General features: G+C 36.8%; 1 protein-coding gene across 1 annotated transcript in view; it reads right to left on the reverse strand.

Annotated features, from left to right (window-relative positions):
• Positions 1-2,555: 2,555 nt before the first annotated feature.
• The window catches only part of LOC137621907 (zinc finger BED domain-containing protein 5-like), an 18,897-nt gene continuing 6,129 nt past the window's right edge, over positions 2,556-15,323 (reverse strand). Inside the window, exon 2 of the mRNA XM_068352411.1 lies at positions 2,556-2,629. Within this exon, the coding sequence (XP_068208512.1) occupies positions 2,556-2,629 (74 nt within the window). The remainder of the gene's footprint in view (positions 2,630-15,323) is intronic.

Raw genomic sequence — 15,323 nt, forward strand, 5'->3', positions numbered from 1 at the left:
AACCGACCTTTAAATTTTTTGCTGCCAGAAAACGTGAATAAAAGTGACCAGTTCCTGAATGAAGGTGACCAGAAGAACCGAGAACAAATGGCCAAAGATCCGAGGAGCGAGAGTCCAACATTGCAGGAAAAAGCAGACTATAAACTCATCTGTGACATTAAGGAAGAAATTCTCAAGATGAAAAGAGATTTGTCAGATACCAGGCAGAGGAATTCTTTCATAGAAGGGAACATAGAAAGCGAAGGCAAGGGTAAGTGTGACACTACGAGGCAGTAGGAAAATACAGAAAAGGTCACCGATGATCTAAACAATACAAAGGAAAAGCTTAGACAAGAGCTTTATCGGAAGGACCAGAAACTGGCCAAGATATGGGAAAAGGATTCTAGCCTTATATCTTTGAGCTTCGAAAGAAAAAGGGATGAACTGCGGGAAAATTTACAAAGGACGAAGATAGATGAGCCAAAGAGGATGAACAAGGATGGAAGAAAATTGGACCAGACAGAATATGTTGACAAGAAATCTCTGGAAGGCAGGATTTCTGAGCTCCAACCAGACATGATTATGGGTATGAAAACTTGGCAAGAAGGACAAACCAAAAAATCTTCTAAATATTAGAAGAAAGAAGAACAAAGAGGAAAGAAAAAGGAAGAAAGAAGGAACAAGGAGGAGGAAAGAAGTGCCTGGACTAGAGTATGGCAGCCATCTAGATTAAGAGCTACTACAAAATAGTCAATGCCAAGTGTCTTCCAGCTTTCCAGATCTAAAGGGAATAATCTACAAGCTGGATTCAGCAGAGGGAAGAAATCCCACTTGTTCTAGTATGTATTCTTCCTTGACAAAGATTCACCTGTACTGTTTCTTTGTCAGGTGACGATTGCAGAAGAAACAAGTTTGACTTTTTCTAGTATGCCGTGTCCCTTGGAGATATTCCTTTGCAATGGAATAGTGGAGCATAAGTACATATGTAGGTTATGGCAACCATCTGGATTAAGAGCAATTGAAATACCATCGGTCAATACCCAGTGAACTCCAGCTTTCCATAGCTAAAGGGAATAATCTACAAGATAGACTCAGTAGAGAGGAGAAGTCACACTTGTTCTTGTATGCATTCTTCCTTGACAAAGATTCACTTGTACTGTTTCTTTGTCAGGTGATGATTGCAAAGGAATAAGTTTGACTTTTTCTAGTATGCTGTGTCCCTTGGAGATATTCCTTTGCTCTGGAATAGTGGAGCCTAAGTACATATGTAGGTTATGGCAACCATCTGGATTAAGAGCAATTGAAATGCAGTCGGTCAATACCCAGTGAACTCCAGCTTTCCATAGCTAAAGGGAATAATCTACAAGATAGACTCAGTAGAGAGGAGAAGTCACACTTATTCTTGTATGCATTCTTCCTTGACAAAGATTCACTTGTACTGTTTCTTTGTCAGGTGATGATTGCAAAGGAATAAGTTTGACTTTTTCTAGTATGCTGTGTCCCTTGGAGATATTCCTTTGCTCTGGAATAGTGGAGCATAAGTACATATGTAGGTTATGGCAACCATCTGGATTAAGAGCAATTGAAATGCAGTCGGTCAATACCCAGTGAACTCCAGCTTTCCACAGCTAAAGGGAATAATCTACAAGATAGACTCAGTAGAGAGGAGAAGTCACACTTGTTCTTGTATGCATTCTTCCTAGACAAAGATTCACTTGTACTGTTTCTTTGTCAGGTGATGATTGCAAAGGAATAAGTTTGACTTTTTCTAGTATGCTGTCCCTTGGAGATATTCCTTTGCACTGGAATAGTGGAGCATAAGTACATGAGTAGGCTATGGCAACCATCTGGATTAAGGACAATTGATATACAGGCTGTCAATACCCAGAGAATTCCAGCTTTCCATAGCTAAAGGGAATAATCTACAAGATAGACTTAGTAGAGAGGAGAAGTCACACTTGTTCTTGTATGCATTCTTCCTTGACAAAGATTCACTTGTACTGTTTCTTTGTCAGGTAATGATTGCAGAAGGAATAAGTTTGACTTTTTCTAGTATGCTGTGTCCCTTGGAGATATTCCTTTGCTCTGGAATAGTGGAGTATAAGTACATGGGTAGGTTATGGCAACCATCTGGATTAAGAGCAATTGAAATACAGGCTGTCAATACCCAGTGAATTCCAGCTTTCCAAATCTAAAGGGAATAATCTACAAGATAGACTCAGTAGAGAGGAGAAGTCATACTTGTTCTTGTATGCATTCTTCCTTGACAAAGATTCACTTGTACTGTTTTTTTGTCAGGTGATGATTGCAAAGGAATAAGTTTGACTTTTTCTAGTATGCTGTGTCCCTTGGAGATATTCCTTTGCTCTGGAATAGTGGAGCATAAGTACATGAGTAGGTTATGGCAACCATCTGGATTAAGAGCAATTGAAATACAGGCTGTCAATACCCAGTGAATTCCAGCTTTCCATATTTAAAGGGAATAATCTACAAGATAGACTTAGTAGAGAGGAGAAGTCACACTTGTTCTTGTATGCATTCTTCCTTGACAAAGATTCACTTGTACTGTTTCTTTGTCAGGTAATGATTGCAGAAGGAATAAGTTTGACTTTTTCTAGTATGCTGTGTCCCTTGGAGATATTCCTTTGCACTGGAATAGTGGAGTATAAGTACATGAGTAGGTTATGGCAACCATCTGGATTAAGAGCAATTGAAATACAGGCTGTCAATACCCAGTGAATTCCAGCTTTCCATATCTAAAGGGAATAATCTACAAGATAGACTCAGTAGATAGGAGAAGTCACACTTGTTCTTGTATGTATTCTTCCTTGACAAAGATTCACTTGTACTGTTTCTTTGTCAGGTGATGATTGCAAAGGAATAAGTTTGACTTTTTCTAGTATGCTGTGTCCCTTGGAGATATTCCTTTGCTCTGGAATAGTGGAGCATAAGTACATATATAGGTTATGGCAACCATCTGGATTAAGAGCAATTGAAATGCAGTCGGTCAATACCCAGTGAACTCCAGCTTTCCATAGCTAAAGGGAATAATCTACAAGATAGACTCAGTAGAGAGGAGAAGTCACACTTGTTCTTGTATGCATTCTTCCTAGACAAAGATTAACTTGTACTGTTTCTTTGTCAGGTGATGATTGCAAAGGAATAAGTTTGACTTTTTCTAGTATGCTGTCCCTTGGAGATATTCCTTTGCACTGGAATAGTGGAGCATAAGTACATGAGTAGGCTATGGCAACCATCTGGATTAAGGACAATTGATATACAGGCTGTCAATACCCAGAGAATTCCAGCTTTCCATAGCTAAAGGGAATAATCTACAAGATAGACTTAGTAGAGAGGAAAAGTCACACTTGTTCTTGTATGCATTCTTCCTTGACAAAGATTCACTTGTACTGTTTCTTTGTCAGGTAATGATTGAAGAAGGAATAAGTTTGACTTTTTCTATTATGCTGTGTCCCTTGGAGATATTCCTTTGCTCTGGAATAGTGGAGTATAAGTACATGGGTAGGTTATGGCAACCATCTGGATTAAGAGCAATTGAAATACAGGCTGTCAATACCCAGTGAATTCCAGCTTTCCAAATCTAAAGGGAATAATCTACAAGATAGACTCAGTAGAGAGGAGAAGTCACACTTGTTCTTGTATGCATTCTTCCTTGACAAAGATTCACTTGTACTGTTTTTTTGTCAGGTAATAATTGCAGAAGGAATAAGTTTGACTTTTTCTAGTATGCTGTGTCCCTTGGAGATATTCCTTTGCTCTGGAATAGTGGAGTATAAGTACATGAGTAGGCTATGGCAACCATCTGGATTAAGGACAATTGATATACAGGCTGTCAATACCCAGAGAATTCCAGCTATCCATAGCTAAAGGGAATAATCTACAAGATAGACTCAGTAGAGAGGAGAAGTCATACTTGTTCTTGTATGCATTCTTCCTTGACAAAGATTCACTTGTACTGTTTCTTTGTCAGGTGATGATTGCAAAGGAATAAGTTTGACTTTTTCTAGTATGCTGTGTCCCTTGGAGATATTCCTTTGCTCTGGAATAGTGGAGCATAAGTACATATATAGGTTATGGCAACCATCTGGATTAAGAGCAATTGAAATGCAGTCGGTCAATACCCAGTGAACTCCAGCTTTCCATAGCTAAAGGGAATAATCTACAAGATAGACTCAGTAGAGAGGAGAAGTCACACTTGTTCTTGTATGCATTCTTCCTAGACAAAGATTAACTTGTACTGTTTCTTTGTCAGGTGATGATTGCAAAGGAATAAGTTTGACTTTTTCTAGTATGCTGTCCCTTGGAGATATTCCTTTGCACTGGAATAGTGGAGCATAAGTACATGAGTAGGCTATGGCAACCATCTGGATTAAGGACAATTGATATACAGGCTGTCAATACCCAGAGAATTCCAGCTTTCCATATCTAAAGGGAATAATCTACAAGAGAGACTCAGTAGATAGGAGAAGTCACACTTGTTCTCGTATGTATTCTTCCTTGACAAAGATTCACTTATACTGTTTCTTTGTCAGGTGATGATTGCAAAGGAATAAGTTTGACTTTTTCTAGTATGCTGTGTCCCTTGTAGATATTCCTTTGCTCTGGAATAGTGGAGCATAAGTACATATGTAGGTTATGGCAACCATCTGGATTAAGAGCAATTGAAATGCAGTCGGTCAATACCCAGTGAACTCCAGCTTTCCATAGCTAAAGGGAATAATCTACAAGAGAGACTCAGTAGATAGGAAAAGTCACACTTGTTCTTGTATGCATTCTTCCTTGACAAAGATTCACTTGTACTGTTTCTTTGTCAGGTGATTATTGCAAAGGAATAAGTGACTTTTTCTAGTATGCTGTCCCTTGGAGATATTCCTTTGCTCTGGAATAGTGGAGCATAAGTACATATGTAGGTTATGGCAACCATCTGGATTAAGAGCAATTGAAATGCAGTCGGTCAATACCCAGTGAACTCCAGCTTTCCATAGCTAAAGGGAATAATCTACAAGATAGACTCAGTAGAGAGGAGAAGTCACACTTATTCTTGTATGCATTCTTCCTTGACAAAGATTCACTTGTACTGTTTCTTTGTCAGGTGATGATTGCAAAGGAATAAGTTTGACTTTTTCTAGTATGCTGTGTCCCTTGTAGATATTCCTTTGCTCTGGAATAGTGGAGCATAAGTACATATGTAGGTTATGGCAACCATCTGGATTAAGAGCAATTGAAATGCAGTCGGTCAATACCCAGTGAACTCCAGCTTTCCATAGCTAAAGGGAATAATCTACAAGATAGACTCAGTAGAGAGGAGAAGTCACACTTGTTCTTGTATGCATTCTTCCTAGACAAAGATTCACTTGTACTGTTTCTTTGTCAGGTGATGATTGCAAAGGAATAAGTTTGACTTTTTCTAGTATGCTGTCCCTTGGAGATATTCCTTTGCTCTGGAATAGTGGAGCATAAGTACATGAGTAGGCTATGGCAACCATCTGGATTAAGGACAATTGATATACAGGCTGTCAATACCCAGAGAATTCCAGCTTTCCATAGCTAAAGGGAATAATCTACAAGATAGACTTAGTAGAGAGGAGAAGTCACACTTGTTCTTGTATGCATTCTTCCTTGACAAAGATTCACTTGTACTGTTTCTTTGTCAGGTAATGATTGCAGAAGGAATAAGTTTGACTTTTTCTAGTATGCTGTGTCCCTTGGAGATATTCCTTTGCTCTGGAATAGTGGAGTATAAGTACATGGGTAGGTTATGGCAACCATCTGGATTAAGAGCAATTGAAATACAGGCTGTCAATACCCAGTGAATTCCAGCTTTCCAAATCTAAAGGGAATAATCTACAAGATAGACTCAGTAGAGAGGAGAAGTCATACTTGTTCTTGTATGCATTCTTCCTTGACAAAGATTCACTTGTACTGTTTTTTTGTCAGGTGATGATTGCAGAAGAAACAAGTTTGACTTTTTCTAGTATGCTGTGTCCCTTGGAGATATTCCTTTGCACTGGAATAGTGGAGTATAAGTACATGAGTAGGTTATGGCAACCATCTGGATTAAGAGCAATTGAAATACAGGCTGTCAATACCCAGTGAATTCCAGCTTTCCATATCTAAAGGGAATAATCTACAAGATAGACTCAGTAGATAGGAGAAGTCACACTTGTTCTTGTATGTATTCTTCCTTGACAAAGATTCACTTGTACTGTTTCTTTGTCAGGTGATGATTGCAAAGGAATAAGTTTGACTTTTTCTAGTATGCTGTGTCCCTTGGAGATATTCCTTTGCTCTGGAATAGTGGAGCATAAGTACATATATAGGTTATTGCAACCATCTGGATTAAGAGCAATTGAAATGCAGTCGGTCAATACCCAGTGAACTCCAGCTTTCCATAGCTAAAGGGAATAATCTACAAGATAGACTCAGTAGAGAGGAGAAGTCACACTTGTTCTTGTATGCATTCTTCCTAGACAAAGATTAACTTTTACTGTTTCTTTGTCAGGTGATGATTGCAAAGGAATAAGTTTGACTTTTTCTAGTATGCTGTCCCTTGGAGATATTCCTTTGCACTGGAATAGTGGAGCATAAGTACATGAGTAGGCTATGGCAACCATCTGGATTAAGGACAATTGATATACAGGCTGTCAATACCCAGAGAATTCCAGCTTTCCATAGCTAAAGGGAATAATCTACAAGATAGACTTAGTAGAGAGGAGAAGTCACACTTGTTCTTGTATGCATTCTTCCATGACAAAGATTCACTTGTACTGTTTCTTTGTCAGGTAATGATTGCAGAAGGAATAAGTTTGACTTTTTTTAGTATGCTGTCCCTTGGAGATATTCCTTTGCACTGGAATAGTGGAGCATAAGTACATGAGTAGGCTATGGCAACCATCGGGATTAAGGACAATTGATATACAGGCTGTCAATACCCAGAGAATTCCAGCTTTCCATAGCTAAAGGGAATAATCTACAAGATAGACTTAGTAGAGAGGAGAAGTCACACTTGTTCTTGTATGCATTCTTCCTTGACAAAGATTCACTTGTACTGTTTCTTTGTCAGGTAATAATTGCAGAAGGAATAAGTTTGACTTTTTCTAGTATGCTGTGTCCCTTGGAGATATTCCTTTGCTCTGGAATAGTGGAGTATAAGTACATGAGTAGGCTATGGCAACCATCTGGATTAAGGACAATTGATATACAGGCTGTCAATACCCAGAGAATTCCAGCTATCCATAGCTAAAGGGAATAATCTACAAGATAGACTTAGTAGAGAGGAGAAGTCACACTTGTTCTTGTATGCATTCTTCCTTGACAAAGATTCACTTGTACTGTTTTTTTGTCAGGTAATGATTGCAGAAGGAATAAGTTTGACTTTTTCTAGTATGCTGTGTCCCTTGGAGATATTCCTTTGCTCTGGAATAGTGGAGCATAAGTACATGGGTAGGTTATGGCAACCATCTGGATTAAGAGCAATTGATATACAGGCTGTCAATACCCAGAGAATTCCAGCTATCCATAGCTAAAGGGAATAATCTACAAGATAGACTCAGTAGAGAGGAGAAGTCATACTTGTTCTTGTATGCATTCTTCCTTGACAAAGATTCACCTGTACTGTTTCTTTGTCAGGTGATGATTGCAAAGGAATAAGTTTGACTTTTTCTAGTATGCTGTGTCCCTTGGAGATATTCCTTTGCTCTGGAATAGTGGAGCATAAGTACATATATAGGTTATGGCAACCATCTGGATTAAGAGCAATTGAAATGCAGTCGGTCAATACCCAGTGAACTCCAGCTTTCCATAGCTAAAGGGAATAATCTACAAGATAGACTCAGTAGAGAGGAGAAGTCACACTTGTTCTTGTATGCATTCTTCCTAGACAAAGATTAACTTGTACTGTTTCTTTGTCAGGTGATGATTGCAAAGGAATAAGTTTGACTTTTTCTAGTATGCTGTCCCTTGGAGATATTCCTTTGCACTGGAATAGTGGAGCATAAGTACATGAGTAGGCTATGGCAACCATCTGGATTAAGGACAATTGATATACAGGCTGTCAATACCCAGAGAATTCCAGCTTTCCATAGCTAAAGGGAATAATCTACAAGATAGACTTAGTAGAGAGAAGTCACACTTGTTCTTGTATGCATTCTTCCTTGACAAAGATTCACTTGTACTGTTTCTTTGTCAGGTAATGATTGCAGAAGGAATAAGTTTGACTTTTTCTAGTATGCTGTGTCCCTTGGAGATATTCCTTTGCTCTGGAATAGTGGAGTATAAGTACATGGGTAGGTTATGGCAACCATCTGGATTAAGAGCAATTGAAATACAGGCTGTCAATACCCAGTGAATTCCAGCTTTCCAAATCTAAAGGGAATAATCTACAAGATAGACTCAGTAGAGAGGAGAAGTCATACTTGTTCTTGTATGCATTCTTCCTAGACAAAGATTAACTTGTACTGTTTCTTTGTCAGGTGATGATTGCAAAGGAATAAGTTTGACTTTTTCTAGTATGCTGTCCCTTGGAGATATTCCTTTGCACTGGAATAGTGGAGCATAAGTACATGAGTAGGCTATGGCAACCATCTGGATTAAGGACAATTGATATACAGGCTGTCAATACCCAGAGAATTCCAGCTTTCCATAGCTAAAGGGAATAATCTACAAGATAGACTTAGTAGAGAGAAGTCACACTTGTTCTTGTATGCATTCTTCCTTGACAAAGATTCACTTGTACTGTTTCTTTGTCAGGTAATGATTGCAGAAGGAATAAGTTTGACTTTTTCTAGTATGCTGTGTCCCTTGGAGATATTCCTTTGCTCTGGAATAGTGGAGTATAAGTACATGAGTAGGCTATGGCAACCATCTGGATTAAGGACAATTGATATACAGGCTGTCAATACCCAGAGAATTCCAGCTATCCATAGCTAAAGGGAATAATCTACAAGATAGACTCAGTAGAGAGGAGAAGTCATACTTGTTCTTGTATGCATTCTTCCTTGACAAAGATTCACTTGTACTGTTTTTTTGTCAGGTGATGATTGCAAAGGAATAAGTTTGACTTTTTCTAGTATGCTGTGTCCCTTGGAGATATTCCTTTGCACTGGAATAGTGGAGTATAAGTACATGAGTAGGTTATGGCAACCATCTGGATTAAGAGCAATTGAAATACAGGCTGTCAATACCCAGTGAATTCCAGCTTTCCATATCTAAAGGGAATAATCTACAAGAGAGACTCAGTAGATAGGAAAAGTCACACTTGTTCTCGTATGTATTCTTCCTTGACAAAGATTCACTTGTACTGTTTCTTTGTCAGGTGATGATTGCAAAGGAATAAGTTTGACTTTTTCTAGTATGCTGTGTCCCTTGGAGATATTCCTTTGCTCTGGAATAGTGGAGCATAAGTACATGGGTAGGTTATGGCAACCATCTGGATTAAGAGCAATTGAAATACAGGCAGTCAATACCCACTGAATTCCAGCTTTCCAAATCTAAACGGAATGATTTACAAGATCAACTAAGCTGATGGAAGAAGTTACACTTGTTCTTGTATACATTCTTCCTTGACAAAGATTCATCTTGTGAACTGGATTTGATTTTATATGGATCAAAGTTCATGTATCTAACGATATTAATGTTTTTAACATAATGTATTTATTGCAAAGCTAAGCATTATTTATATATATATATATATATATATATATATATGAATTATGTATATATATATTGTATATGTATATATTTATTTATTTACATATATATATATATATATATATATATATATATATATATATACTGTATATATATGTATGTATATATATATATATATATATATATATATATATATATATATATATATATATATATATATATATATATATATATATATATGCAGAAGAACCACAGGGAAAATGAAAATACGAAATATACGTTTAAGTCCTGACTAGTTTCGTGATACTTCCATCAGTCCTCTGAGGAAGTATCACGAAACTTGTCAGGACTTAAGCGTATATTTCATATTTTTATTTTCCCTGTGGTTCTTCTGCATATATATATATATATATATATATATATATATATATATATATATATATATATATATATATATATATATATATATATATATAGTCCCGATCAAACTTGTTAGTTCCTTTGGTCGCTGCAACCTTACCATTCTTGTGAGCTAAGGAGGAGGGTTTAGGAGAGCCTACAGGTCTATCTGCTGAGTTATCAGCAGTCATTGCCTGGCCCTCCTTAGTCCTAGATTGGGTGGAAAGGGGGCTTGGTGGCTGATGATGTGTGTATATGTTCATTCTCTAGGGCATTGTCCTGCTTGATAGGGTTGTGTCACTGTCCCTTCCCTCTGCCATTCATGAGCAGCCTTTAAACCTTAAAAACGAACTGAAACTAGACACCTTTAACGTTTATCCTTCTATATTCATTCTTCCATTTTGCTGTCCAACACCTTTCACCGTATTGCCAATGCAGTGGTTTCCCCCTGCTGGACACGAGCATTCATTGGTCTCCCAGGCCCCAATGCCTTATGGCATTTTGGTCCAGATTCATCGTGTTTTTTTTTTTCTCCCTGAGCAACTTAACACGAAAACTAGTGTACGGATTTTGACCAAACTTGGTAGTCATGTGAAGCTATCTCTCTCTCTCTCTCTCTCTCTCTCTCTCTCTCTCTCTCTCTCTCTCTCTCTCTCAATGATAATTATCTTTATATAAGGGGATTTATTGTTAAATTAATGGGATTGATGCTCTAATAATCGGATTTATTGGACAACAGATGGGATTTTTTATTGATTAAGGAGGCCTTATGCCAGAAACCTTTTAGGTGGATGTAAGGATGTTGTTATCCAAATTAATTTGTAAGGGTGTAATGTTAGAGAGAGAGAGAGAGAGAGAGAGAGAGAGAGAGAGAGAGAGAGAGAGAGAGAGAGAGAGAGAGAGAGAGAATAACCATCACATACAATAACACATTTGAAATATCATTTATATAGATTTTTATTACGTCATCTACTTTTGCAATTTGGAAACCAGCTCTCTCTCTCTCTCTCTCTCTCTCTCTCTCTCTCTCTCTCTCTCTCTCTCTCTGATATTAAAATTCGTAGTAATGATGTAGCTCACGAGGAAGTAGAAGAAACCTATCTTATTTCTCTTCCTCTTGTTTTGTTGAAGTATAGTATATATAGGAGATATTTTAATGTTTCCCTTAAAATATTCTATTTTCCTTTTTTCTTTTCCTTACTGGGGTATTTTCCCTGTTGTAGCGTCTGGGCATAAAGCATCTTGCTTTTTCAACTATGGTTGTAGCTTAGTTAGTAATAATAATAATAACAATAATAATAATAATAATAATAATAATAATAATAATAATTATGAATCCATTTATTGAAATGAAGGGACCTGTTAGAGTAAATAATTATATTATATATATATATATATATATATATATATATATATATATATATATATATATATATATATATATATATATATATACTGTATATATATATATATATATATATATATATATATATATATATATATATTTTTATATATACAGTATATATATATACAGTATATATATATATATATATATATATATATATATATATATATATATATATATATATATATATATATATTATTCAGTCAGGTTTGTGCATTTGTGAGAAAATCGTCGAAAGGAAATTGAAGACTAATGTAAAAAACTAAAGCTTAATCGGAATATATAGAAACGCTAAGCGTTCGCGGTTGAGCAAAAGAATTAAAAAAATTGAACCAGTTAAAATAGGTTTGCCTTCGAACTAATAGAAGGTGGTTGGGTCGGGGGGGGGGGGGGACCTTGCTGGCTGGGTGGTCCCGTGATAGGGGGAGGAAGGCGGGAGTGTGTGTAAGTGATGTTGGGCTGGCTGGGTCCTTGTGGAGGGTCTGTCGTCTCCGACTCGTCTGACTGACTCGACCCAGTCAGTGTGTTTGTGTTTGACAGTCCAGTGTTTGGTTCTTGTGGTGAAAACCTGCAGCCAGGGTAAGTGAAATAGATATTTCGTTTTTATACGTCTTGATAGATTCTGTAAGCTTTTAGATAACGTTGTTTTCAAAGTGCGTAACTTAAGCAGAGAGCGACCCGTGTTGTTTTTTATTTTGACCAACCGCTGCAGATTTAATCGTGAAACTTTAATGAACTAGTAATTATTAATTATGATTAATTGATATGTGCTGTTTAAAATCATGGGGGGAACACAGTGTTCTTGTAAAAATAGAAACTTTTTATATCATGAAATGTTTCTAGGATTTCCGATTATATTAGAGACTCAATTTTGAATTATAGGCCTAACTAGATTGTAATCTCCATTTTAAAATGTATATATATATACTATTTTTACATATGATTTTATACGCGTGTATATACATACGTAAGGGGAAACTTGTGTATACATAGAATTTTCTACAAAAAAAATGCGTTATATCATGGAGTGTCCACCCTTGATGAAATCAAGGTAGGATAGAGAAGCCGTCGAGAGGAGGAGGAAAACAATGGGACACCTTGTTTTCCTATAGGCCTATAACTGAACCCTGTAAACAACTTCCCTCACCCATTGACGTCTCTCTCCTCTCCTACTAGCTTTTGACTTCGTTCTCTCTCTCTCTCTCTCTCTCTCTCTCTCTCTCTCTCTCTCTCTCTCTCTCTCTCCAGTGGGCTAGAAACTTGCATTTATTGTTGTTGTGTGTATATATGGATATACAATATGTGTTTATCGTATATATTAGTTGGGACAAATCTCTCTCTCTCTTCACAAGAAATGAGACAAGGACGACCCTGGTAATTATAGACCTGTTTCTATCCTTCCCGTAATATCGAAAGTAATAGAAAAGATTGTATGTAATCAGTTAATGGAACATCTAGAAAAAAATAATTTGATTTCTAACACTCAGCATGGATTCCGTAAAGGTTTATCAACAGAAACAGCTTTGATGAAATTAACAGATGAAATTTATAAAAATATTGATAGAAAAAAAGTTTCCATATTAATTTTATGTGACCTATCAAAGGCATTTGATAGTGTCAACCATGATGAATTATGTAAATCTCTTAAGGAACATTACATTGATACGTTCTGGTTTCAGGATTACTTGAAGGATAGAAGTCAGGTAGTTAGATTAGGAGACGTAAATTCTTGCATTGAAAAGGTTGAATTTGGAGTCCCACAGGGATCTGTCCTAGGTCCAATTCTGTTTTTAGTCTACGTTAATGACATGATTAAATACATAGAAAACTGCTTGCTAATTCAATACGCTGATGACACCCAAGTTATTTTGGCTGATCAAATAGAAAATTTAGATGGCTTGATAAAAAGGGCTGAACTAATATTGCTCAAAATTAAGAAATATTTTCTAAGAAAAGGGCTATTATTAAATGCCACCAAAACACAGTGCATGTTTGTGGGTAGCTCACAATATATTAGCAAAATTCCAAATGACATTATAATAAAATGCGATGGTGATGAAGTAAAGATAAGTCAACATGTGAAAAATCTAGGTCTACACATGGACAGGTACATGACATTCAGTACTCACATTGGCGAGCTGAGTAGAAAAGTTAGTGGCATTCTAATGTATTTAAGTAGAGTAAAAGATTACTTTGATGATACTACTCGAGCTTTTATTGTGGAAAGTCTGGTCTTGAGTGCAATAAACTACTGTATTAAGATATGGGGGTCTACTAATGATATGCATATGGAAAAAGCTAAAAAAATCCAAAACTTTGCAGGTAGAGTAGCCGTTATTGGGGTGAAAAAACACGATCACATCACCCCAACCCTCCAGCAATTAAAGTGGATAAAATTAAAAGAAAAGTGTATGTACGATGTTTGTGTTTTTGTTTTTAAAAGTTTGAGAAAAGAATATCCCAACTGGCTATACACATTTCCTGCAGTTGGTAATTGTAGGAATGCATTAACCAGACAGAATGAAAATCTATTTGTAGACAGCTATCGAACTGATTTGGGTTCACGCTCAATGGCAATAAGGGGCCCAGCTTGCTGGATCAAACTACCTCTGGAAATAAGAAAATGTATAAATGTTAGTTCTGATTTATTCAAAAAGAAACTTAAGCAATATTTTTTAAATTTTACTTGAATGTATATATATCCTAAATTTTTACAATCCAATTATTGTGAATTTTAAGTAAATAATGTATATTGTTATGTAACAGAATAACCATTTTATGATGGAATAAAGGTTTTTGACTTTTGACTTTGACTTTGACTCTCTCCTCAATGTTCCGGTTAATGAAACAAGACGATGTGTTCGAACGATCTCTAGAAGAATCCCAAACTGCCATTTCCCGCCTTTATTTCCCGCCCTCTAGTCTTGGGTAGTGCCATAGCCTCTGTACCATGGCCTTCCACTGTCTTGGATCAGAGTTCTCTTGCTTGAGGGTATACAATGGCACGCTGTACTATCTTATATCTCTTCCTTTTTATTTGAATTTTTTTTATACTTTATATATGAAATATTTATTTTAATGTCGTTACTGATCTTGAAATAATTATTGTAACTATTCATTACTTCTCATGTATAGTTTTATTTCCTTATATGCTTTCCTCACTGAGCTATTTTTCCTTGTTTAAGCCATTGGTCTAATAGCATCCTGCTTTTCCAACTAGGGTTGTAGCTTGGCTTGTAGTAATAATGATAATAATAATGTGAGGGAGTATTGGAGCAAAGGGCCTCGGTTAGATTTCGCCAGTTGTGAGATAATATATTATTATTATTATTATTACACAAATTGAAAATGAATTTGCAACATTCTAGAAGTTTCCTGTATACTGCAGAACAAAGGCCTCAGACATGACTTTCTACTTGGATCTGAATATGGCCTATCTATGCCAGTCCACGCCCGCAAGCTGTCTTAGTTCGCTAATTCATCGCCTTCTCTCTCTCTCTCTCTCTCCTCTCTCTCTCTCTCTCTCTCTCTCTCTCTCTCTGTAGACCTCGTGACGTTCTCTCTCTCTCTCTCCTCCTCTCTCTCTCTCTCTCTCTCTCTCTCTCTCTCTCTCTCTCTCCTCTTTCTCTCTCTTTCTCTCTCTGTAGACCTCGTGACGTTCTCTCTCTCTCTCTCTCTCTCTCTCTCTCTCTCTCTCTCTCCTCTCTCTCTCTGTAGACGTCGTGGCATAGTGGTATAGTTTATATATGAGAGATCTCATTGAATTCTGTTGCGGTTCTTAAAATGCTTTATTCTAATTGTCCATAACTTCTCTTGTAGTTTATTTTCTTTCCCTGTTTCCTTTCCTCACTGGGCTATTTTTCCTTGTTGG

This window comes from Palaemon carinicauda, chromosome 28 (assembly GCF_036898095.1).
Source record: "Palaemon carinicauda isolate YSFRI2023 chromosome 28, ASM3689809v2, whole genome shotgun sequence".
In the NCBI taxonomy this organism is placed as follows: Eukaryota; Metazoa; Arthropoda; class Malacostraca; order Decapoda; family Palaemonidae; genus Palaemon; species Palaemon carinicauda.